This window comes from Caloenas nicobarica, chromosome Z, assembly GCF_036013445.1.
Source record: "Caloenas nicobarica isolate bCalNic1 chromosome Z, bCalNic1.hap1, whole genome shotgun sequence".
In the NCBI taxonomy this organism is placed as follows: Eukaryota; Metazoa; Chordata; class Aves; order Columbiformes; family Columbidae; genus Caloenas; species Caloenas nicobarica.
In genome coordinates this window covers 2,356,269-2,382,198 of record NC_088284.1, presented here as the reverse complement: position 1 = coordinate 2,382,198, position 25,930 = coordinate 2,356,269, and the positions used below count along the sequence as shown (strand labels likewise).

The 25,930-nt window shown below is 44.0% G+C and overlaps 3 protein-coding genes, 2 non-coding genes and 1 pseudogene across 5 annotated transcripts in view; all 6 read right to left on the bottom strand.

Annotated features, from left to right (window-relative positions):
- DYM (dymeclin) overlaps window positions 1-5,837 on the bottom strand; it is a 188,636-nt gene extending 182,799 nt beyond the window's left edge. The window contains exon 1 of the mRNA XM_065656605.1: window positions 5,613-5,837. The gene's annotated coding sequence lies outside the window, so the exon portion shown is untranslated. The remainder of the gene's footprint in view (window positions 1-5,612) is intronic.
- Window positions 5,838-10,534: 4,697 nt separating this feature from the next.
- CZH18orf32 (chromosome Z C18orf32 homolog) lies at window positions 10,535-14,003 on the bottom strand. Its single transcript, XM_065656356.1, has 3 exons — window positions 13,947-14,003; window positions 11,898-12,150; window positions 10,535-11,283 (listed from the first exon to the last, which is right to left on the bottom strand). Exons 2-3 carry the CDS (start codon window positions 12,123-12,125, stop codon window positions 11,209-11,211), a joined length of 303 nt encoding a protein of 100 aa, XP_065512428.1. The 5' UTR covers window positions 12,126-12,150; window positions 13,947-14,003; the 3' UTR covers window positions 10,535-11,208.
- A 270-nt stretch (window positions 14,004-14,273) lies between these two features.
- RPL17 (ribosomal protein L17) lies at window positions 14,274-17,241 on the bottom strand. Its single transcript, XM_065656355.1, has 7 exons — window positions 17,212-17,241; window positions 16,812-16,864; window positions 16,674-16,714; window positions 15,733-15,867; window positions 15,439-15,537; window positions 14,814-15,005; window positions 14,274-14,364 (listed from the first exon to the last, which is right to left on the bottom strand). Exons 2-7 carry the CDS (start codon window positions 16,849-16,851, stop codon window positions 14,317-14,319), a joined length of 555 nt encoding a protein of 184 aa, XP_065512427.1. The 5' UTR covers window positions 16,852-16,864; window positions 17,212-17,241; the 3' UTR covers window positions 14,274-14,316.
- LOC136002640 (small nucleolar RNA SNORD58) lies at window positions 14,677-14,744 on the bottom strand. Its single transcript, XR_010607936.1, has one exon. It is a non-coding gene; the product is annotated as a small nucleolar RNA SNORD58 (small nucleolar RNA).
- Window positions 16,943-17,015, bottom strand: LOC136002641 (small nucleolar RNA SNORD58). The gene has a single exon (XR_010607937.1). It is a non-coding gene; the product is annotated as a small nucleolar RNA SNORD58 (small nucleolar RNA).
- Window positions 17,242-18,650: 1,409 nt separating the features above from the next.
- Window positions 18,651-21,149, bottom strand: LOC136001412 (serine/threonine-protein phosphatase 2A catalytic subunit beta isoform-like; annotated as a pseudogene).
- Between the last annotated feature and the right edge of the window lie 4,781 nt (window positions 21,150-25,930).

Sequence of the window (25,930 nt, the reverse complement as noted above, 5' to 3'; positions counted from 1 at the left end):
TGCACAAAGTTTTCCTCTCAAGCAAAGCAGCTGTAAAAACGAGAATATATAAGATGTAATTCTGCTTCTTCAAGTATTAACACAGCTGCTGCGCTGAGGTTTTTGGCTAATTCCCACTTGTATCCAAGAACTGTACATTTCAGACCATATTTCACCCATGAGACATTAAAATGTCCCACAAAGTCCTAACATAAAACTTCCCACGCATTTATGAGGCTACTGCAATAAATACATACAATTCTTCATGCAACAGAAGATGCAGAAGATATAGTAACTGTAGATATTATTCAGCGTCAATATTTTAATTTTAGTGTCCACACAATGTATTTGAGTGTCTAAGGATCAAAAAATCAGAATCTTTTTATCGATTAACTTTAATTGCTGCTAGAAATACCAATGGTGTCTATACAGACCAATTTTCCAAGAGGAAAGCGAGTTGGGTACCACACATACCCAAAGGTACCAGAAAAGGACTAACAGAGATCACCATAGAAATAACAACTGATGCTGTAAAAAAAAAAAAATTAAAAAAAATCTTTGATTTCAGCAGCAAAACTATAATTTCTCTTATCTACACACCCTCCAGCTGCTTTCTGCCCACATCTAGGAAAAAAGCCAACAAGCAGTAAGTAGAGCTTTTAAATCAAATTATAGTTAATTTAGTTTTCCAAAACACACTTAAATATCAAGAAAGAAAAGCTCCCTTAATAAGGATGGGTTTGCAGCTTTCCTGGCATATTAAGTGTTTATTCAACTGCACTGTTTGGGGAAAGTTTTGGTGCTGTTAGTGAGGCTGGAAAAAAAAAAAAAAACTTAAAAAAAAAGTGATTCAATCTTTCTTCAAAGGTAAAAAACAGTATACAAATATTTCATTCATACCAAGAGATCATTCATTAAACTTCACACATACTCCAAAACGAGGTACGAAAGCATAAGGATTTTAGTTTTATCAATTAAAATGGTAAAATTTTGCTAAACAAAACTAATGATGGAGAAATACACAGCAATGAGAATTCATGTCCATAAAAGGGATCTTCATAAAAATATAAGCTTTATAATACTCAGAATTTAGGACCTTTTGCCATTTTTTAATCAAGAGAAAAACACTGAAATAATTTTTTTTTTTTTTTTTAAAAGCATGTTAAGGAGTCTAACTATTTCAGCTATACCTTAATGCCTGGCAATCATCAAATGCAATCAAACTACTACTAAGAATTTATCTCTTCTTACACACCAGTCATTTATCACCGAGCAGCAGGGGAGATTTCAGAATAGAATAAATGCATCCTTCACAACTAGAAATTAAACACATTTCCTACTGGTTTTAAGTTAATGAGTTACGCAGGAAAGACTGTTTCAGCTTATTTTACTCTTCACCGTACTGATTTGCAATTTTCCTCCACTTTTCTATCGTGTATTTGGCCACCGCTCCTTTCTCCAACTTCCTTTGCCCAAACCTCTTATTTTAACACAGTGTTCAGACACATAAAAGCATCAAAAAAGAAAAACGCACACACACAAAAAGGTTTTGCGCAAAGCAGAAAGAGACAGACAAGGTGGTTTTTGTCAAAAACACAACATGTGAGCTCTTTTTGAGAACCTGGTCGACAATAAATGGGTCTAATCTTTGCAACCTGGGGACAAATATCATATTTCAGAGTTTTCTAAATATTGGTCGAATTCTCTATTTCTCCTCTACCGTTTTTCAGACTCTACCAAGTTTGATGGCGACTGTCTCCACTATATCTACAGTCCCTTAATAGATTTTTGCAGCAGCACAGCACACTAACCACTCACCAGGTACCAAAATATAATTCCTTAAAGCTCAAGACCTTAGGACAGATGTACTTTTGGACAGCAATAAGAAATGCCACATAATCATTAAGTGGTCCACGCAATACTTAAATACAAGAAAAACAAAAAAACCCCACAGCCTAAAGTCTTTAGGTAGCTCCCAAGATAACTGAATCGGACTTGTCCGCTGTTTATTGTGCTGGAATAAAAAAAAAATCCTAATTTTGAAGAGCACAGTTTGCTTACTTGGCTTCCCACCCACAGGACAGTTGTTCTGCTTCCAAGTGAAGAAGGGATTTTTCAAGACCTTCTTGGCAAGGTAGAATATTTCAACCAGAAGAAATGGGATGTGAGCGAGCCCAGACACTGGTTGTTGACCAAACTGCTCAGCGACTGATGCTATAAATCACTTTTCTTTGCCGGTTCACCCTAAAGACCACGGTTTGCTGATTTTTCATAAAGTGTTCTGAAAAGCAGGTGACAGAAAAATGAAAACCTAAATTCTATAAATGAGACGGAGATTTACGGCTTCTGTATTTTCTTAGTACTATCTCAACACACATTTTTCTTCATTTTTATAATAACGTATAGTCACTATCTAACAAGTTACTGTTGTGGTGATCAAATCTATTAATTTGATCACTAAGGAGACATGTTTACCAAGCTCAAAATAGCTTATTACAGATGAACTACTGGTCACCTTCACAGCTTTGTCCTGAACTGGCATTTCTGACTCGTAGGGAGGGGAAAAAAAATAAATAACAACCTTGCTCAAACTGCTTTTCTCCAAAGTTAGACAAGATCCAAAAAAGTTTCACAAAAAAAAATGCCATTATTTCTTTCTGTTCCAACCTTTGTCTCAGAATAAAAACAATAAGCATTTCTAGGATGTAAGTATTCTATGTTTAATTGCCACACATGCAACAAAACAGGTAGCTAGTTCATTAGTACAAAATTCCACAAGATCTCCCTAATTTTACCCTTTTTTAATGCTGCTAGTTCCACTCCCACACTAATACATGATACTTGCAGGCAAATCGCCCTGAAGGTTCAAAAACTCTAAAGAGCATTTTTCTGACCTCCTACATAATTCCAGTGATAACATTTTATTAAATAATTACTGCACCAATCCTAATAATTTGAGAGTAGAATGACAGCATCAGCTTTAAAAATACCTCCTGTCACAGCGGGAAGGAAGGATGTGGGGGGCAAATTTAAAAAAAAAAAAACCTCTATCCTTGCTTTTACATTCCTACATCCCACATTAAAGTCAACTCAAACACAGCAAGTGTTTTCTGGAATACGTGCAGAAATAATCTCTTTAATCTGATTAGTAAAACACCATTAGAAGGTCAAGCACACCTTATATTACAGTTTAAAAGGCTCATTGTTTCTCCACCTGTTAAAGAGCTACTAAGGTATAAAATATGTGTTTCAAAAGCTTCAAGAAGTGAAAATCCAAATGCCAATTCTGCTCTTCGCAGTGGGCAGGTATTTCTTGTTGAAAGTTCAATTTGTTCTTCTCATTCCAGGACAGCTGGACCGGGACTACAAAATGAGAAGAACAAATTGAACTTTCAACAAGAATATCAATGGAATATGGAGCTTAAAAAAAAATGAACAAGGCTAATCAAGAATATACACAATCCGTACTGAGGTGGAACTTTACAGCTTAAGAACATACTGCATATCAGTACCAGTATTACTGGTTTAACTGTATCTTCTTCCTGTGGCCAAAACCAGACTTTTATTAGCACAAATACAGCAATGGTTCTCAAAAGCACCATTTTTACACAAACTACCTGAAAATCTAAAATGGATTATAGTGTTGGAAACTTTGATATTAAAATGCTTTATGATTATTGATGAAGTCATCCCTCTTTTCTTTTTTTATACTCACTATACCTACCTAATAAATCAGTTTATAGTAATTGACTCAGTTACTGCCATAATTAAAATGGGCAGTTGGGTTGGATATGACACAAGTCATGCTAAACCTGCTATGATTTAATAACCTAAGCAGCTACTAGCTTGGTATATCTATCTCTTTATGGAAGGGATGTTAACATTACTGTCACACATACTTAAGATTTTCTCCCTGTTTCACTCTCAGGCATAAATACAACTTGCGTAATGGCCAAAGAGATGTTTCAGAAAGAAAAATTCAACTACAATACTTTATAAGCTTCAGCAAGATGCCTAGATGTTCATTAAAAGGCCTGCATTTTTTTAAATATTGGTGTATATTGCTGTATTTCAAAGGTTGTACAATTATTTTGGCATCTGTACTCTGCCCACAATTGCGCATTATGTATATTTTTACAACAGAGCTATTTGTCTCTGCTTTACATATTTTGTACGTACATCTTATTTTATATTACGCTATACATCATGATTTATATCACTTATTTCCAGGGTCTACTGCAAATGAAATTACACTTGCCAAAGTGCGTGATTACTATAAGGTGCAATGGGCTTTCCACTCTAGAGAATACACTTGGAATAAATACCTTTATCATGTTTAACCATCCACTTTGACCACAGTTCAGCAACCACCAAACAGGACTTCCTACTTTTAACCCCTTCTGTCACCAGCATGTTAAAAGCATCCTAAAATCTTCTTCTGGAAGCACCAGAGCCAGCTCAGTTCAATATTAATCTGCTATAAACACTTTTTTTACTGAATTTATCACCAAAATACTAAGCAGGACTGGAAGAGAAGGAGCTGATGGCTCCTTCAGCCAGGTGAGAGTGCTGAGCAGGGTCCAGCATCCCCAGGACCATCCACGGGCTTCTCCTGACACAGCAGTGACGTGAAAATAGAAAACAGCCCAGGGATAGAGTAGAACAACGGCCGCTTGAGCTCCTGGCAATCTAAGGAGCAACAACCACTTTTAATTCACCCCAGTCGGAGCAATTTCAACGGTTTTGACTTGGGAATCGACAAAAGCGGTGATTACACAACCCATCCGCCTGCATTAGGAAATTGGACCAAACCACCCAGGAGCTTCTTTACACTCCCCTGCACTCAAAAAGTGCAGGAAACATTAACAATCTACTTACTTCTACTAATACCTGAATGATTATAATCACAGCCCAGCACATTATCCCTCAGTACACGTGGCGAAAGAAATCAGATTATGGCCTCACAAATTCACTACACTTGGCACAAAAGCTTAAAAAAAAAATACATATATATATACACACATATATATATAAACAATATGTGGCATGAAGGCATCCAAGACTAAACCTGATGGCAATTAAGACACAAATCCCTTTTTAAAACGAAATATTTTCCCACTCTTGCTAAGCATGAACCTCCAGAATATGAAAACAAACCAGCGATAGTGACCAGGAAGCAGAGTAGAACTGAGCGGACCCGTTATACTGCAAATGCAATAATTGGGCACTATAAAAACCCCGTGGTTCACAAAAGCAGAGAGGAAAATACGCTATTTTATAGTCTTTTCACTGACAGGGGTATGAACCTCGCTCGTTGTGGCTTTGCCCGTGTATAAAGGGACAGTGGGGACACCTCCGTGACGGTCCCGGGAGCGCCGGGCTGGGAGGACCCGGGAGGACCCGGAAGGTCCCGGCGGGACCCGGCTGAGGAGATCGGCGACTCCCCGCCGCCACGGCTTCCTATCGCGATATGGGGCCGAGCAACGACGGGCGTCGGGACAAGGGAACAACCGGGACGTTGAGGGGCGTGTGGCAGCTCCCTCCGCAGCACCCGGCCCGGGCAGGGCCGCTGGGGTCCCTCAGCCGCCCCTCAGCCCCCGCCGCGGGGCGGGCCCGGAGGAACCGCCGCTTACCCCCGTCCGCTCGCACCACAACGGCTGTACGTGCAGGTGGGAGGCCGGAACCGAGGCCCCAGCACTCCGGCAGGCCCGGGCCGCTGCCCAGGGGGGCTCCCGCGGGGCCGCCCGTCCCGCTCCGCTCCGCTCCGTTCCGTTCCCCTCACGGCCGCTCCGCCGCACCCGCCAACGGGCCCCGCTCGCGCAGGCGCGCGCGCACCCGCCGCCGCCTCGCAGCCTTCCACGTCGCCAGCTCCTCCCGGCGCGCATGCGCACAGGGCGGCAGGGGATTGGTCAGGAGAGGAGAGGCGGGCTGCGCCGCGGGGCACGCTGGGAAGTGTAGTCCGCCGCGGGGAGGCCCGGTCAGCGCCACGGGTACAAGCGGCTGGTACCGGCGGGGGCTGAACCGCCGTGGGGGGAGCCCTTCGCACGGGTGCAGGCTGCTCTCGGGAATCCGCGGGGTGGCTGCCGCGGCCTGGCCTCCCCTGCAGCCCGCCTTTTCAGTCAGTGACGCCTGAGGTGACTGGAGGAAGCGAGATCTGAGGTGACTGGAGGAAGCAGGACCCGAGGTGACTGGAGAAGGAGGACCCGAGGTGACTGGAGAAGCAGGACCCGAGGTGACTGGAGAAGCAGGACCCGAGGTGACTGGAGAAGCAGGACCCGAGGTGACTGGAGGAAGCAGGACCCGAGGTGACTGGAGGAAGCAGGACCTGAGGTGACTGGAGGCACCAACAGCAGGTGCCTGAGGGAGGATTGACCAGGCACAGTCCTGCCCTCACACAGCTTTAAATCATTGCTTATACCTCTGGTAACCTCCACTTCTGAGGTGTTTTTAATGCTGTCAGCAGTTGGTTGTATAACTACCCTTTAGTTCCTTCAAAACGAAACCCCTTCACGATATGAATAATCCTGTTGCGGATGCGCTCGACCCGCCCCCAGCCAAACCAGAGCAGTTTGGTTCAGGCTCCAGAGGAGGGAAAGGCCTGAGCCGCAGCCAGGCCAAGAACTCCTGTTGGGAAACCCACAGGGACATGGAACAGGAACCGAACCCAAACAACTTGTGGGCGCGGGGAGTCTCGTGCAGACTTTTCCTACTGTCTGCAATTTGACTACGCGTCAACCACTTTATTCCATAAATCCCACAGCCTGGATGAGCCACTTTGAGCTCTCCCTGCTAAATAAATGACTTGTATGGTGATGGTTTTACTACTCACAGGTCAGTGGATGAGTCCAATTCAAGTTCAATATTAATCATTTAGCTTAAGTAGATGCACACTAGATATAATGAATTATTTAGAGATATAAGGTGGTATGATTTTTAATATACTCTTTGCTTCATGTTACTTGGTAAGCTGGATTTGCTAAAATTTTAAGCTGTAAAATTCTGCTCATATTTACCAAAAGCAACTACAAACTACACTGGACAATTGTAAGATAAGGTCTAATTTGCACTTTGCTGGGAAAAATGGAACTGACTGGGAAAAATAACGATCCAAGGCTAACGCAGAGACATTCCAGACATCTGCAAAATGGGGCCTATTTCACACTTTGCTGAGAAAAAAGGATTTATCCAGACAAAACAGCACCTGCAAGGTTATGGACCATAAACATACAGCTGAACAAAACAAAGGCCCACGTGGATTCAGAGAAAACGATCCAATGAGAAGCAAAAAGACCTCAAAGTGAAATGTTGCTATTGGACGGAATCATGGTATGAACGGTTTGTAAAAATATAGAGGTCTGTGGTTTCCTATGCTCAGGGCGGACGTCTGCGCAGGTACCCAGCTTGAGCCAGCCCTTCTGCTATTCTACTCCATTAAAATTTCTTTTTTTTTCTGATAATTTTGCCTCCTGAAAGTCTGCTCTGCATATGCTTATCAGGCCTTGAAAGTTTGCCTCTGGAGTTCTAAAATACAGACTCCAGAGCGAACGGTTATCAGGGAGGGAATGGCTGAAAGTTGGCTTTCGCGAACGGGTAGAGGCCTCACCTGAAAGTTCACCTTCAGAGCTCTAAAATACAGACTCTTTAAGAAATCTAAACGTTGTTCTGCAGTGAGCAGAACCCTAAATTACACCCCCCCGCAACAGTATCGCGGCGCGTGACACTAAATATGCAACCTGGGTCTCACACGTACCTGTAAACTGGGTGTGTGAGCAAATAGGACGTATACAAACAGTGCAAGTGCAAAGGTGGGTGTGACGGCTTCATATGCGTTGGCACGAAAAAGCAAAAATCTTCGGTGTCGTGTTCATATGGTGTTTGATTGGACCACTACGGCAATAAAAATGGTGCACAGCCAACAAAGTGGCTATAAAAGAGGCGAGACTGTGCACAAAAAAAGGAATTGATAAACAATCCTCATGCAAAATACAAGTATTGCTACATTTATCTATGTATAAATACATCTATTCACAACATTTCAAAGAATTTGTTTCAAATACAGCAATGAAAGAAACTTACAGCGCTATAAGCTAAAAAACATTCCTAAGGCAAGAGAATCACTGCAGCAAACGCAGTTTTCGAGACCATTTCAATTCAACTACTGCAGTCAGGCTTACTGAAAAGCAAAAATAATAGGTCTGTGAAACCTAAAATATTATTTGGTTCATCAGGCATGTTCTAACAATCAGAAAACCACACAAGGGAGATAATCCCTTCCTTCACATATTCATTCAATGAAACAGAATGAGTTCTCATTGAAGGCAGATTTAGTTAATCTAAGTGTAAATTAAATTTCTCTTAATTTCCTTTACCAGCAGCCTTTGAAAAGACTTTTCTTCCAGCAATGATGTTCTGCATCGTACAGAAGGCTGGGGTGCGATTGCCGCTTTTTGGTAATAACATTATATTGTATTACTGTCATTAGATCGGCTTTGTGAATATTAACACATCTGAATAAAGATCATTTTGCACAGAATTCACTGTCGGTGTCGACATCCTGAGAGGCTGACCATGTTCCATTCAACCCACCAGAATTTCCTTTGCCTGCAGAATCAGGTCCATCAAAAGAATTGGCAACATAAAACTTTCTGAACTTCTTTTTTTTTTTGCACGTACTTGCGGTATTTTAAAGGGGTATTTCAATTATTTGAAGTTCTTGGCATCCAGCTACCGAACCAACACATGGAAGGTACCGTGTCACATTTAGACCTTCCCGTAAAGAAATACAATTTTAAATTAGATTATTTGAATGTTATTTTTTCAAATAGTGATTTCTTGATTCTTCCTCAGTACTATTTAAATAAACATAGACAGCTGTAATGCTGATGATCTTAGGACATGATTTGCAGAAGTACTTTGGTCTCTAAATATGCCTTATCTGCCATTTTATAAAAGTTTTCAGTATAAATGAAGTTGCTACTCCTCCAGTAAATTCTAGTAGACATCCACCTGCCATCAGTAGGTGTCTAAGCCCTTTTGTACATCTTGAATAATAAACATATGGAAATTTTCTCAGTTAAATTAAACGTCCTTGATACATATATTGTTCTCTCCCGTGAGGATTTCCTTAATTTCTGTCAATTTATTTGTCTTAAACAAGGCTTTACGCTCTTCTTAGCATCCCAGCAGATGATCTCCTCTCCTTCGCCTGTTTTCTGACTTATTTTTTCTTAACTCTTCACAACACCATAGTACTATTGACCTATTCTTGGAAATTTTTGCAACACAAACCTGCCAGGCCTCTCAGTGAGGTGCCTCATTCCAGAAAACTTTGTGACGATTAATCACATTAGCATTTAACTGCAGCTTAGAAAAGTATTGAAACACCACTTCAGAAAGCACGAATGGGGTGATTTTACAAACAAGAAGAGATAATTGCATTATCTGCCTATTTTGCTTTTTGCAGGATTTTCAGCAGCCCCGCTGTTTAAATACGGTGCTAGAAGCCTCATTACTATAGTTTATTGTCCGTGTCACCGTCTGATGCACTTCCTTGTCCAATAATACCCTAAATAATTCAATTAATTATGTAGATTTTAGAAACTGCACACATTTACAAACTAAAGGAGCCCCAGTATGGCTCTTGCTCTACTTTTTGTCGCATTCCCAGCTGTAAGAGCTGAAGGTTTTACTCCAAAACTTTGGCCTGCTTATCAGATGCCCGTAATTTTAAAACAGTGTCTAAGTTTACCTGTCCTAGGACACAAACCACAGCAGAAAGGACAATCTTTTACCTTTTACTGGCTGAAGTTTCGATGGATACAATTTGTCGCAACATTATACAGGTGAAATATCCAAAGATACAGAAGACAAAAATGATCGGAAACTGGAGCGGCCTCGTTTCCTCATTTCTGCTTCGTAATCCCTGTCTTCTCTGCTAAACAATCCACACAATAATATATCTGAGAAGCGATAGGAGCGCACAGTTAGGATCGCTACCTTTTATTCTATGGATTAGACCATGCAGGCACGCTTAGAATAATAAAAAACAGGTTTTAATATCACAAAGGGTACGTACCTGACGTATCTCTGATACACCAATCAGATGGGGGATTATGTTCCACTGATGATGCAAAAGCTGCTTAAACAGCAACACCAACTTCACTTCCTAATCGACAAGCTCGTTAAGGGAGAGCAAATGGGATTAGGCAACAATTTACAAGGAGTTTTCTGGACGTAACGGTTGTAGAAACACTGGCCCAATACCCAGCTGTGAACGTTGCGCTTGGATTCACACAAGACCTGACAAAACCACGTAGTAGTAGGAAACAAAACACCTCACCAGAGGCGTTTGGCATCAGTGAAATCTTCGGAATAATTACTTATCTGGTAGGAGATAGTTTTATGACCTCCATCTGCCCAGGGCCTGTCCACAGGTTTGATAATATTTTCGTACCACTCTAAATACTTCTAGCTCAAAAGCCTAAGAACAGTCGCACGAAGCAACTTATTTTTAAATAAAATCCTGGTTTATTACAACTGAAATCACACAAGCATGTTCGAGAGATTTTAGTTAAGATTATTATTTCTTTTTTTAAGACAGAGCTGCGACATTTTAAACCACCACAACAGAATATAAAGCAACAATTCTCTTGCATCATGCCCCTGCTGCTCCTATCCAGGAAAGAAAGGCACAATGTTTCAAGGAAAATAACTCATGGAAGTATCAAATCAAGACTTTCTGCTTGTAGCAAGCTAAGTAAATTTTGCATTTAGCATAACTCCTTTAGCTCATCCACAGATTTGACATGAAAATCTAAATTCTTAATAATTTAACCATGACATTTACGTTGCCACAATGCAATTTATAGTTCTTCAGCAAGACCAAGAACAGGTACAGTTTTTAGGGTGAAAATGTGAAGTATTATATAGCAGTTAGTCAAACTAAGATGCCAAGATACATTTACCTTCCTAGATTTATTAATAAGTTATTTAACCTAAAAGCTAATCACATGAAATAGATGAAAAGTAGTTCCAGTGAGGAAAATAAAGAACATTTTTTAAATTAAGAAATGCGCTAGCTGCCATTTTCGTGGCAAGAGACCCTCTCCTGTAAGTGATAAGGGGTTTTTTTTTCAACTAAAATGTGCAAAGGAAAAAAGTCTCTAAGTGAGATAAATATCACCAGTTCATATTGGACACAGGGAATAATTTCATCACGAATTAATTCCTTTAATCCATTTTCTTGTCAGAAACCTCTGTGGATCTCTTTGCTGCAATTCCATTTGCAACCCCGTTGCTTTCGAACTGCAAAGACAAGACAGTCTCGTTAATGAGATGTGAAAAATAAAGGACTTCACACCCAGAATAATTACAGCTGGTGACAAAAATTACTTTTAGAAGCAAGGGCAGTGAAGAAATCTGCACAAGAACCAAAGGGCTGGTGTCTCTCTTAGATTTACACCGAATTATTGCTTAGCGGGGAGGAAATAAGGGCAGAGACAACATATAGAAATCTTTGCATTTTGTTAGAAGGGACAAATAATGTTTTCCCCCATTATGAGCGGCAGAGCTTGCTGAAAAGTGCTTTTTTTTTTTTAATTCTGCTTCATGCATCTGGTATGATGCACCAATTATTCCACTTCTTCCTCCTCTGAAAGAATAACCAGTCATTAAAAAAATAAAATTAACCAAGTTGCTTCAGAAGACAGGTACAATTCCTGTCCTTCCAAGACCAAGAAGCTGTCTTGAAACATCTATTTCCAGCTGGTTCAGCACCAGTAACTCCCTTTCATAAGAAAATAGCAAGGAAAACATCCGTAAAAACCCCCAACTATTTACGCTTCAGTGCTGCCAAGCCCAAACTATCACTGGGTGTTTGATTTGGACTTTCCCTGTTGAGCTAAATGCATTCATCTTACTTTATAAACTCCAAATTCATCCTCCCGATCTCTTTTGGCAGCGGAAGGTGCCCGTGGGTTCCCAGCATCGCCTCCTCGACCTCGTTTCGGGGCCGGCGTTTCTTCCACCGCTTTCTTGGGCCACACACGCTTCACAAACGGCGCGATAAGCGGGTAAATATACGGCTCGAGGAATTTCTTGTAGACCCAGAGGAGGACGGGGATGACGATACACGGAATGCACACCATGGTTTCCTCTCCTTCTGTCACAAAGCTGGTGAGGGGCAAAAAAACCCATCAATTTAGGATGCCACAAGCTAAGAAAACATGAAATCATGAATAAGGATTGCAGTTGATATTCGAACGTAAAAAGAGTCCTTACTAAGAGATTAAAGTTTCAAAAATGCTGCGTGTTCCAATCTTATAAAGTCAACATGGGAAATATTCCTGATGTTTTAACCAAAAAAAAGAGTAGAGTTTGCATTAATTCATCATTCCTACAGCTGGAACTTAGTAAAACACATTCAGAAAATAAAAAGGTTTTGCCTAAACCACAGAAATACAGTTTAATCAGTGAGCTGCAGATATGAGCTCAGTTCTTACTATAACAAAGGGTCCAAAAAGTTTGTTTTTCTCATTTTCTTTTTATTTCAGGCGCAATTAAATGACAGGACTGAAATCCATCTAATGGCTGAAGGACAGGTTGGCGAGAGGAGGGAGGAAAATCCTCGTCGGGATTTGAGAAAAGGGAAAACAACAAGAATACAGATTATTGCCTTCCTCCCACACAGGAGGAATCACTTCATCCCACACTGATCCCGTAAAATTGCCCAAATTATTAAGAATTTAATCCTGCCTTCTCTCCCAAAACTGGGAAACCATCAAAAACGGGAGCCTGAAATTTGTGATCAAAACAGGAGCAAACCAAAGTACAGGGATGGAAAGGTAAGCAGGATTAGAGCTGTCCCTGTATTTGATATATGAGATTTAATATATTAGACACGCTCTGCTGCACAGCGCAGCTTTGCCCTTCACATCCCTTTTTTTTTCCACTGCCAATATCCCAAATTCTCCCATTAAGCAGCAAAACAAAAGCTTCCCGGGATGGAGAATGAAGAGGCGGATGCGCACGCTTTGTTTGGGATCAGAGTTTTGCCTTTTTTTTAAGCTGGCCTAAAGATTTTTTAGCCCCAGGACCAACTTCCAGTTGACTAATTCCACGTGTAGCTTCGGCTGCTTCACATGTAGTTTTTACAGGATCTGCTAATCCCTGAAATCAGAGCAGAATCTTAAATTGAGACAACGCAAATGAGGTTACCCATTTAAAAAATAATTCCGGCATTCTCCCTGCCACAATTTCTTAAATACCGAATTTCCAGCAAGATGTTGTGGATTCATCCGTTATAAAACAGAAGAAACACCCCGGGTTGTCTCCGCAGCCCCTTCACGTCTAAATTCAGACCTATGCCAGACGCAAAATTCAGTGCAAATAGCTCCTAATATGTTTAAAAATTGGTCATTAGTTTCTTCTGTGATTTTTAAGGCAGTGAATTTTTAGGGAAAAAAAACCAAACAACAACTAAACACAGGCAAATGGTCAAATTTAACAGCAAGCGTATTCCTTTGTGATGTGAGCTTTTGTTTCTGTCAGGCACCATCTATTGGGTCAGCAGATAACGAGCGTGACATTGTAATTTAAGTACGTTTGAGGTTTTTGTTTGGGGTTTTTTGGGGTTTTTTTTGTAACTTGGTCGTTACTCGACTGTTATTATGGAACAGGAAAAAAAAAAGCGCCAACGCAGGCAAAAGGCTTTATTTTCACTTTCCATAAAGGACGAGCTCGTCTAGAAGAGCTAATTTCTCTGATCCACTCCGGTTCTGTTTCCGATGCCCCGGCTCGAGTCACCCACTCCGCCCGCTCCCCATTAACGGAGCCGCTCCGCCCGCGGGGAAAGGAGCAAGTGGCCCAGGCGAGGCCGGTCCCCGGGGACAACTGCAGCCCGGCAGAGCACGAAGGGACCCCCGGGAGCAGCCGCGGCCCCGCCGGTTCCCGCCCGGCCCCAGATTTACCTCAGCAGCGACCGAGCGCCGGGACGTGCCGCCGCAGCCTCCTCCGCCGCACCGGAAGGGCCCGGCGCGCTTCCGGCTGACGCGAGGACTCTCCACCAATGGGAGAAAGCGGTGTGCGCATCACGTGGTGGACGCTCCGCCCCTTCCCCTCCCCGCAGCGTGAGGCTCCGCCCTGCGTTAGGACGCGGCCGCCCCCGGGTCCTAGCGCCCGCCGGCAGGCGCGGAAGAAAAATAAAACACCCAGATTTATCTAAAATTCGCGTGTTTCATGTACTAATAATATCCCGAGCCAGCCCTGAAACACCCAAGAAGTGCATACAAGACATATAAACTTTTAAAATTTATTTATGTACATCTGTGGTGGCAGATTTTACTCCCGCGCCATCAGCTTTTGCTTCTTGAGCTTCTTCTGGGAGATCTGAAAAAAAAAAAAAAAAATCCACAGAAATGAGAAAACAGCAGCAGTCTGGACCTTCCTAAAACAACTTACACGAAGTTTGGAGTCAGAATTTGAAAGAAAGACTGAGGATTGTTAGAAATTTCTTCACCTGTTTACAAAATGATCTACTAATCACATTTGCACTTAATTAAGGGTCCTTAAGAGCTTACAGACTTAAAATCTCACCCTTGCACCTCGCATCTGGGAGGGGGAACGAAAAACCAACCAATATAACCCCCCCAAAAGTTCCTTTTCTACATTCTCAAGGTTGTATTTACAATAAATACCAAGGTTGCTCAGAAGTATTTTTTTTTTTCATGGGTGTTCCAAAGGTGTCCTAAGATAAGTCATCACAGCAACCCCTCTGTCCCAAAAATCACCGAGCGCGAAATCCCCGCGATGTTTCGACGGGGGATACAAGTCGGTACCTTCTTCTTTTGAGCGACTTCTTCCTCCGGCTTGGGCACGATCTGCTCCTTCTCGGTGAGGATCATCTCGATGTGGCAGGGAGAGCTCATGTAGGGGTTGATCCTCCCGTGCGCTCGGTAAGTGCGGCGGCGCATTTTGGGAGCCTTGTTCACCTGGATGTGCTCAATCACCAGAGAATCCACGTCAAGACCCTGAGGTGGGAGAGGAAGATCCGAAAACCTGTGATTTTCCTCCTGGAATCAATCAGCTCCACAGCAAAAATTTTAATAACCACCTCCCCACGTCACTAAAAACAGCTTAATTTACACCAAGGACCCTTCTACGTGTCACGGTGGATTTAAAATGATGCTGATGGCTCAGAAAGAGAGAATTATTCTTTCATGGTTACTCCAAAATATATTAAATTGTCATCACCGCCATCAAATAAACACAGAGTATATTGCAAAGATACAAACTGACTAAGAATCTACGGATTTTGGGGGTTATTTTGTACATTTTAAAGATAACCTAAACCACACTTAAGAGTGGTTAACCATACGAAAACTCGCTGTCCGCAAAGCATTATTACTCACGTTTCAGCACGAAACAAACTCCTGGCATTTAACATCGTCTACCCCGCCCTACCTTGAGCTCCGCGTTGCTCTCCGCGTTTTTCAGCATGTGCAGTAAGAACTCGGCGCTTTTCTTGGGCCACCGGCCCTGCGTCCAGCCCCACTGCTTGGCCTGCAAGGAAAGCAATGTTCTTTTTTTCTGTTGTCCTTTCCACTCCGTCAACTTGCTGGCACGTCAAAATCATTCGATTTCATTAATTAATCGACACTGCGAGTAGCTGCAATGCTTGCGCGGAAATTAAGTATTTTTACTCTCCTGAATTTTATATATAACATGAACGGACTGTTCTCAACATCGTTTTTTTACCTGGGCGCATCTCCCAACTCCCCCGTTGTAGCGGCGGAAGGGGACGCACTGTTTCTTCAGGGTGACGTCCTTCAGGTACTTGGTGGCCTTGCGGATGTGCATGCCCTTGATGGCCTGCGCCGTCTCACGGGTGTTCTGCAAAAAAAATAAAAATAAATTAAGCACTGAAGAATAATTAACAAGCCTTTTCCCCTCTTTTACTACCTAATTTTCTAACCCTTGGCATGGCTTCCATCACGGAATTTTGAATTTTAACCAAAGTCCAGATCTTTCCAACCAGCAACATTAAAGTTTGAGTATTGATACTTTTTGTAACTCTTTTAACCACTAATTAAAAAAAAGGAGGAGCCTGAAAGATAAATTCTTACTAAAAGGTCAAACATGGCACCCGAGAGGAAGCGATGAGAAAATAAGCTACACAAGCTACAATCTTTGTAAGGGAATTATAAAGTGGAGAGAAAAATTAAGAAAAATCAAGGAAAAATTATCAGTGCCTACGACACTAAATGCAAAAGTCTGACAGGAATTATAATCCTGCCTGACCACAATGAAAGAGGAAACCAAATTAAGTGAAATATCTTCTCACTATATTAACACCAAGCAGCTGCTCAGCTCTGATCCAACACAATATTCCTTCCAAATGACCAAAAAGGGAGAATAAAGAAAATAAATCCCTCATCTAACACCAGCCCGATTCCTCCTGCTAAATTCCCTGCGACTGTTTTTCTATTTTATTTTATTATCTGTGTCAGGGAGCTCTTTCAGCGCACACCACCTTGGGTTCGCTCCTGTGGATTAAAAAACACTACAAGCAGATAAATAGTAACTATACCACCCTACTTAATAACTATGTCATGATCCAGAAGACTAAAAGACACTTCATTCAAAAAAAAAAAAGGCAAGACAAACCTTAAAACCAAATATATTTACACAACACATACCTTGAAATGCACTCGCAAGTTGGAGCCCCGTGACTTGCACGCTGCAGAAAAACAAAAAAGACCAATTTTAAGAATTAAAACCTCAATGGCTTCGTTAAAGTCCTACGCGAACATCCACGAAAGAAAATAAAAACTCACATTTTGTGGGGTTCTCCGGATCCAGGGAGTAACGCACCATTTTGGGAGCTCAGCTGAAAAATAACAATTTAAATATCTATATTAAGCTTCTAACACAGACATACAGAACCTGCCGACAGAGAACTAGAGGAGCTGCTCAGAAATTACGCCTTTTTTTTTTTCACGATTAAATCCAAAGGTGTCCTAAGAGAGTCATCACCGCAGCCATGGCCTCCCCAGGCCCCGATCCCCCCTCACCCCCGAGCGCCGCCATCGTCATCCCCCGCCCGTCCTCCCCCGCAAATACCCAGGGCGTCCGGCGAGGCGGACCGAGCCCTCGCCCCCTCATCGCCTCCCCGGGGTTCTCGGGGCGGGATGGCAGCGGATGGCGATAGCTCCGTGTCGGCCATGGCGGCCTCACCTCAGGACGGCGGCGGGGAAGAGGAAGCGCGGGGCACGCCGGGAGCCGCGAGAGCCGCAAACTCTCGCGAGAACGCGCGCGCCGTTTCCCGCCGGGCGCTGAGGGGGCGGCAGCAAAATGGCGGCGGGCGCCGTTCCCTGAGGGAGAAACCGCTTGGTGTGGAGAGAAAACACCTGTTTCAGTCAGGAAACACTGATTAATGAGCCAAGACACAGTTTTATTAACCCCCGGTTCAAGGCCGGCGTTGTTTCAGGTTAGAAAGCCGTTGACTAGAGCGAGGAGCAAGGCGGAGGGCTGCAGCTAGATGGCGGCTCAGGATGGGGATGGAGCAGCACCTGACAGGGCTGTCACAGATCTGACCAGAAAGATCCGCGGTTATGAATTGCAACTGGTACTGCACCATTATAGATTAAAAAAAAAAAAAAAATCAAACACCGACTTGTTAAAAGATTTTTTTTTTCCATTTTAGGCTGTGACTAGAACTGCTTGGGAAGTTTGGCAAAGCATAAAATCACAGAATGTCCTGAGCCACAAGGATCATCGAGTCCAACTCCTGTCCCAGTGTGTGACAACCCCAAAGTTTTGGATCTCTTGTTTAACACTAAAAAAAACCCCAAAGTTAAGATTTCACTCAGGTGGGATGAGGAAAACATTTGATCTGTGACAAATATTTATATGGCTGGGAACTGGAAAGTTCCGATTCTGACGGCAGCTCTCCATTTACCTGCCTTAAAATGTGCCTTTTACTTTGCTGTCAAGGAGAAACTTCCTGCAAAGTCTCTTAAATAACTTCGAAGCATCAATCTCGAAGCAGGGAAACCTGCTGGGATGCAGGCAAATATTATTTCTTCTTTTTATATACAAGGTTCCTGTAAAAAAAAAAAAACAGAGCAGCCCTCACCCACAAGAACACAACACTACTTTTTGTTTATAGATGCTTATTTTGAGATAGTTCAAATGCGTTTTCTCCAATGAACATTTCCATTATCGTCCGTGCGATCGGAAGCCATTCAGCACACACAACCATCTCAGAGCAGGGGTTGTTCAACTGATCAGAGCAGCCAATTCAATTAAACAGTATTCCCTGAAAATGAAACAAACAGTTTCAGAACAAATACGAGGCCTTGGTACTTATTTTAAAAATGTTCTTTACACTCCAATGATTGTTTGCTGCTACCCTTATCTACAATCATGCTGAATAAAGCTATAGCTAAATGGAAAGTTAAATGTATTCACGAGGTGTTAATGTCTACATCTTGTTATCTGCAGTCTCTCAGAGAAAGCAAAAGTAACTACAAATATTGCTATGCCAGAAATTGGTTTCTTGACCAACAATGTTGCTTCAGCATGAAATGAACTGGTTCATTCTAAAGTGGTCACAGTTGCTGACGACAAGAGGCTTTGTATTTGAATATGGCACGTCTTTTGGTCCGTGTGAAAACAAGTTTGAATGTTAAATATTTTCTGACACTTTGGAGTTACTGTTGCTCTTCCCATTTTCTTTAGGTCAACATACGGCTCATGGCAATACTGTACGGGTCTAAAATCTCTTTACAGGAAGCAGTCTGGGGTGCGACGAGTAACATGCGGTTCACCTCTACGCGGTGCTGGATCAAACTGCAAAAAGGAGTATTTTAGAGTATCATCGAGTTCCATAGTTGCAGCCTGGTTGCCACAACGGTAGCAATAGTTTGGAGCACTGAAAATTGTTACTACATTCCGATCATGGCACCAGTTGTACCCCTCCATTACCAACTGATGAGCTCTTGAAACCAACGTAAGGCCATTAGCATGGTTAAAGGCTTCTGAAATATCCTGTCCGAATGTCTAACCTGCGCCACGAGGAGAAATTCCCCAGCCACCACGATCATCTGGATCTGACCATAGCAAGTCACACATTGGACCCTCATGGGGAACTTCCTGCAAGCGATCAAGTGCTCTGATGTGATCCAGTGTATCTATCGATGGGGAGAGGCCACCATGTAGACAGAAAATCTGGCCATCCACCAAGGCAGTTAGAGGAAGGTAATCAAAAAGGTCTGTAAAGTATTTCCAAACATTCGCATTTCCGTATTTTCTTAAACATTCATCACAGAAACCATATACTTGTGTGATTTGCCTGCTTTCATGGTTGCCTCAAAGAACAGTGATACGTTCGCAAGGATCAGCGCTGCCAAAATACACACACGACAGAATTTGTTGCAGAAGCAACAGAAAGTTTTTGACGCCTGGTGGGAATTATCACATGGTTATCATGTTCATCAATCAAACCCAAAGCAAACAGGGCAGGTTTTCTGTTCCTTACGTTTCCTGTTTCCCTGACACGTGGGACTGTTTATGATCAGCTGCTTGCAGGGGTGGAAGGGTAGAGGTAGGAGCTTCTGCGGATGGTGTCAGGAAATGAGATGCACGTTTTCAGCTTTGTCGGGAGGTTCACAACTGAGGCATCTGAGCACGTGCCTTCGTTGAGATTTTACCCAGATTATTATCTGCCTTGGACATTTAGCTTGTGTGAGCCGACTCGACGAGAGCTTTTGCATCCTAAGTAGAAAATTTAGACGTGTAAATCCCAAATAATGTTCCCAAAAAACTCCAGCATAGGAGGCATCTACCTCCTAATCCTACTGGAATCTCATCTCCATAGGACTATCAGCATGGCCTGTAGTGACAGGACAAGGGCTGATGGTTTTAAACTAAAGGAGGGAGATTGAGACAGATATGAGGAGGGAATTCCTGACCCTGAGTGTGGTGAGAGCCTGGCCCAGGTTGGCCAGAGAGGTGGTGGCTGAACCATCCCTGGAGACATCCCAGGCCAGGCTGGACGGGGCTCTGAGCAACCTGAGCTGGTGCAGATGTCCCTGCTCATGGCAGGGAGGGCACTGGGGGAGCCGGGAAGGTCCCTTCCCACCCAAACCATCCTGTGATTCTATACTATGACTTCACCTTACACTCCCCTGGTGCCACTCCTCACTCAAAAGCAAAGATCCAGCTGTGTTCAGACCTGAACCGCTCCTCTGCTTTGTCCTCTGGAAGCTCCTGCTGGCAGCATCCTCCCAGGAAAGGCTCATCACAAGCACGGCAAAGGTTTCTATCACCTCCTGAGGTCGAAAGCTGCAGAAAGCTACAGTGTCCAGCTTAATGCAGCGGCGTGGTGGCCACAGAACGCTTCCAGAACGTGGGAAACCCGCTTTCCATTTTCTTCCCTTGAGAGGTTTCAGAGCCACATCCTGACCACGAGGCCAGAGGTTATTCTGTGGCAAAGGTGCTCCCACCCGTCAGGTTTTCTGCCGAGCGTCCTGCAATGTGTTGGCTTCACACCTCTCTGGACCTGCTCCTGGGACTTTGCTAAAATCCCCGGGACAGATAGATCCATTGGGGCCGATAGGCCAAGCTTAACTCTGGCTTGTTAAAACACAGCGCTGTGCTATAGGAGAGGGGGTTTGACCTGTTCTTTGCGCAGGAACGGAAACCAATTTCTCAAATTTTTCTGCAGATTTCTTGGCACTCATCTTGCAGGCCCAGTTTTTGCAGCCCAAGGGTTACGTGGGGATATTAACTGTCATTTGCAAAATTACATACGAATGGGTTGCTTGTCCTAATGGTTAAGCAAAAAATCTTGAAGACATTTTTAAATTGAAACCAGCTTGAATGCTGGAAACACTGAAGCTTTCCAGCCTTCAGACCTGCACCTCCTCCCCTTGAAATCCTCTCTCCTGACCAGTCTACAGACTCGTACCGACAATCCCCAGAAGATGGGACTGACCATCATCAGCAGGACAAGACGCTACAGGAGTTTTGTTCTGCATCGGTTGTGCTGTCTTGGTCACTCGAAGAGCTTGATTATGTTTCATATTCTTCTGTGTGATTTTTAAGAGATGCTTCCATAGCGGGGCAAAAGTTCCTTGGTGTGCCCCAGTAGCCAAAAAGGCCACCAGCATCCCGGCCGGTACCAGCACTGGTGTGGCCAGCGGGCCCAGGGCAGTGACCGTCCTGTGCTGGGCACTGGGGAGGCCAAACCGCGAATCCTGGCAGCAGTTTTGGGCCCCTCATGCCAAGAAAGGCCTTGAGGTGCTGGAGCGAGTTGAGAGAAGGGAACGGAGCTGGGGAAGGGGCCGGAGCACAAGTGTGATGGGAGCGGCTGAGGGAGCTGGGGGTTCAGCTGGAGAACAGGAGCTGAGGGGAGACAGGGACACAAAGAAACGGCCTCAAGTTGCGCCAGGGGAGGTTGAGGTTGGATCTGGGGAACAATTTCTTCCCCAAAGGGCTGTGGGGCATTGGAACAGGCTGCCCAGGGCAGTGGTGGAGCCACCATCCCTGGAGGGGTTGAAAATACAGAGAGATGAGGTTCTCAGGGACACGGGTCAGTGCCAGAGCTTGGTTATGGTGGACTCGATGATCTTGAGAGTCTTTTCCAACCAAAGTGATTCTACAATTAATACAGGTTTTTTAAATATACATACGTGTATCTACGAGTATGCATGTGTACATATAGAAATCTTCATGTCATAAGTGTATTATCTAAAACATATGAACAACTGGGATGCCTTTGATTCCCTGTGAGTCCTCCTAAACCACAAGCAATTCTTTACAAGAAAAGCTTCGCTACACACTCTTTATTTCTGTTGTGTATATACCGTACCCAGTCCAGGAGTGAGGAAGCAGCTGCGGGAGCTCGGCGTCACGACAGTGGCGTATCTGGCCTGACCATCACCGCTGCTGACGCTGATGCCGCGGGGACGGCACCTTCCCCAGGCTGCTGGTGAGCAGCCAGCCAGGAGCGTGGTCAAAACAGCAAAAAAAACACAGCGATCGATGAGATTGCCTTAATTCTCAACATTTTTGGCATCTTGTCCTGGACCAAAAGGTTCGTCCACCCCCCGCATGCCCAGCTAAGAGGGAATCACTGGTAAAATAAACCTCCTCTGTGATTCAATAACCTTCTCGCTGAAGTTTGTGTTTATTCAGTGTATTTTCTTGCCAACAGACCATTTACGCAGGTTGTGGAGGTCTATGACTGCTCGTTCGTGGATTTAATTGCCAGAAACGGACCAGCCGATTGCCTTGATGAGTAAAGTAGTAAGTAAAGATCTGCCTGATCATAAACACTATTTGGGATAAATTAAAATCTCAGGCTTACATTTGCTCTAACCTGTCTGGCTCATAACTGAGAAGTACTTGAAATGTGCTTTTGGTTAACCAAAAATATCCCTGGAATCGGGGAGATTGCCCACAATTTGCATCCACAACTTTGGCACGAATTAAAATATGAGTTTTACTCTGAGGACAGTTGAACCCTGGAAGAGGTAGATCAGGGAGGTTGTGGAGTCTCCATCCTTGGAAGTATTAAAAAAACATCTAAAAAATAGCCTGGGCAAGCAGCTCTGGCTGACCCTGTGTTGAGCTGCAGGGTGGTTGTTCTAGATCATTTCCACTGGCCCTTATAACCTCAGGTTTTCTAGATCAGTGAATTCTGTCAACATTTCTAAAGATGAGTGTGCTCTGTATGATGAAAACGAGCCCCAAACTCCATTTTTTGCACTGCATCTCCTAACCACAACGGTTCAAAGATGATCCCCATCTCCTCTGTTATTATCTATCTTTTTGGGGCCGCCTTGGACAAGAACTTCTCTGGATCAGCTGATAAACCACAATTAAACCTGTTTTTCTCTTCCAGGGGCCTCTGCACAGCAGAACCCGGGGCAGGACCCGTCTCTGTCACCCCTGCAGCCCTCTCTGTTCTGCACCAAGGTGAAGATCCTCTCGGAGCCTGGAAAACGAGGTTGGATTATGTCTCTGAAGCAAAAGTTTCGGCCAGCAGGCAGGTTTCTGGTCATGACACGCTGAGAAGCTACAGCCCTGAACATCTATTCCCTTCTTCCAAACTTAATAAAATCCGTAGCAACCCTTCCAGGATATCCACTTATCATCCCAGTGTGCGATTCCTGTGCTCATTCCTTCCTTGTCTTATTGTCTGAGATTTTCCCCCAGTTTCTGCCCTGACAATTGCAGCATCTCCCTCTCCGCAAGACACAGACTTCCCCGCTTTGATCCCAAAGTCCCCTCTGAAGTCATCCCTCCCTCCTGGTTTGCTCCTTCCCTCCCTCTTCCAATGATCCCCCTTCGCTATTACAACAATTTGGACACAAACCTCCCTCTCTCAAAGCTTTCCCAGTCACGGGGAAGGTCATATGATGGGTCGAGACGGCCGGGCAAGGCTGCGGCAGGCGGCTGCTGCGCGCAAGGCCCCGTTCCGAGCGCATCTCCAGCTCCCACCGCATCCCACGGCCACCCCAGGACTCCGACAGGTGCTGGACCCGCAGCGTGCGGGGACGCGACGACGACTGCGCGATCACGGGGCCGGCGTGGGCCGTGGAATTGCGTCGCAAATGCAAAAATGGAGTATTTTAGTGGGATCTTGCACCCGTATCTCCAATCCTGCCCACCCACAGGCCTCTCCTCACACCTACATTGTGCTCTGCTTAAAAAATATCACCTTTGCGAAGCGTATAACTGACCGGTATAGAAAAAAACCTCTTGTTTTCCTGTGCCCTGACCTTCGTCTGTCTGTCTGCCCGTCTGTCCTTGGACTGGGAGTTCCTGGGATGAACATCAGCAATGTCTGTACGTCGCAGGCAGGAACACGAGTACAAAGTACTCAGACGTGCCCCGAGCTTTTCTTAATTAATTACAGAGCCGCTGACTCTTCCTAATAAGAACAAGAAACACAATAAATGGGAGAGGTTAAGCAATTAAAAATAAAAGGGCAGAGAGTGAAGCGGAGCCCAGTGGGGGACCGGCATCCTCAGGGACATTTAATTCTTTTCCTATTTTCGTATTTCACGTGCTGTGACCACATGTGATAAGTGTCCTTACCTTTTCCTTGACACACTACGGAATGAGACGGGATTCGGCGATAACTGATGGGTTTTCGAATTAAAACGTGCGAGGTGGTGAAAAATCGAAGTAATAATATTGTAGGTATAAGAAAAGGTAACATCTGAGGAGAGCAGGAGATTCCACGTATTCTGCTTTCCCCTGCCCCAGGCAGATCCCAGCTCAAATTTGAGAAGGCAAAAGGTCCAAAGGAGAGAAAAAATGAAAAGCAAGGTGCTGGAGAACAAATTATACCGACCTTGATGATACACAGCGTTATCTTGTGCTGCTTATTCCTGTGCCCCAAACTGTTTGTCACACTTTTTTTCTGAAAAACAAGATAAAGTGTAAAGTCTATGTTTGTGGTTTAAAATACCATTCCCCTTTAATGTCAATCACAGTAAAATAATGCCAAAGAATCTCTTAAGCACCAGAAAAATCTGCGATCGGGACCATAAGGAGAGGAAGAACGTGCACGAACTGACCCAATACAGCCCAGGAAATACGAATTATCTGGGGTTTGCCATCATAAAGCTTGGGAGCAAATTAGCAATAATGGCGAGGACGAACATTATATGGTTTTATAAGGCTTTGCTAAAGTAATTAACTAATTGGTTTTCATCAATAACTCCTTTTCTTTCCTGTAGGCACCGGGACGTTGAGTGGCGTGCTCAGAGTCTCCTCGTTTCGCTGTCCATACAGATTTACGGGATCAGTTGTGAAAGCCTGAGCGCCACCGAGATACATTGAAAGTGGATTTCGGAGCGTTGAAAATCAAGCTCTGGATGGCTGGTTTGGGCTTTAGTCTGGGAAGTTTTCGGAGGAGATGTCAGCTCACTAATTATTCTGCCCCAATGCCAGCTTGCAAGGTCTTTTAGCTGCTAATTAACCAGAAATGAGCCCAAAGACAGAGCTGTACCCTGGTCTGACAGACCCTTCTAAGCTGGCAGGAAAGCTTCTGCCTGCTCTGACGGTTCTTACGGTACCTCTTACTTACGGAGTTTCCATATCCAGTCCAAATTTGGGCCAAATATTCCCACAGATTTGAGAAAAAAACAAGTGGATAAGGATACGGGCTCTAAAGCAATCGCTAAACCAAACAACCCTCCCCCAAACTCCTCTCTGGACTCTCTAGCAGCTCCACTTACCAAAAAAAAATCAAGGGAGTAGTGTTAGTAATTTATTATTTTTTTAATCTTTTCTCTTCGCTGGATGCAGGAGAGTTAAGGCAGAAGCGCCGCTGGGGACTCACCATCCAAAGGGTCAAACGATCACAAACTTCTGAGGCATTTCTCCAAATCCCCCAGCAAAATAGGACCTTGGAAAGGAGGAGAAGCAAACCCTGGCCACCCACGACACCTCTGCTCTGCTCCAAGGCCACGTTCAAGCCCCAAAATGCTCAGAATTCATACAGCTGGGATGGAAAAGCGTGAGGTTTGGGGTAAATGCGTAAAAAGAAAGAAAATATACGTCATTCCTTGCCACAGACCTACAGATATCCTTGTCTGGAGGGTGGATGGAGCAGGACAACCGCCCACCACCGGCACTTCTGTCCGACACAAAGCGGCCAAGCGGTCTGGATCCATCTCACGGACCACGGGACGTGCGGGGAATGACAAGCGGCTGAATTCAAACTTGTCCCCTCGGCCACGGGGAATATTTGTCGAGACACATCGAGCTTTCAGCCTGTGCTCCTGCGCCGCTCCGCCGGGGTCTGAACAACCACCAGAGCAGCCTAGGGATTAATGCAAGGTGAAAAGAGGTAAAAAAATCATCATAAAAATCACTTCGTGGCGCTCACGGGGAAAACGGCACAACGAAAAAGTGGCCAAGGAGAAGTTTGGCC

What these genes read in the sequence shown, in the direction of transcription:
- CZH18orf32 (XM_065656356.1), bottom strand. Translation starts at nt 12,125, where the DNA reads ATGGTGTGCATTCCGTGTATCGTCATCCCCGTCCTCCTCTGGGTCTAC. An exon ending in ATGAATTTGGAGTTTATAAA is followed by an intron (nt 11,284 to 11,897) that starts GTAAGATGAATG and finishes TTGTCTTTGCAG; the next exon opens with TTCGAAAGCAACGGGGTTGC.
- RPL17 (XM_065656355.1), bottom strand. Translation starts at nt 16,851, where the DNA reads ATGGTGCGTTACTCCCTGGATCCGGAGAACCCCACAAAAT. An exon ending in TCCGGAGAACCCCACAAAAT is followed by an intron (nt 16,715 to 16,811) that starts GTGAGTTTTTAT and finishes GTTTTTCTGCAG; the next exon opens with CGTGCAAGTCACGGGGCTCC. An exon ending in AAGTCGCTCAAAAGAAGAAG is followed by an intron (nt 14,365 to 14,813) that starts GTACCGACTTGT and finishes TTTTTTTTTCAG; the next exon opens with ATCTCCCAGAAGAAGCTCAA.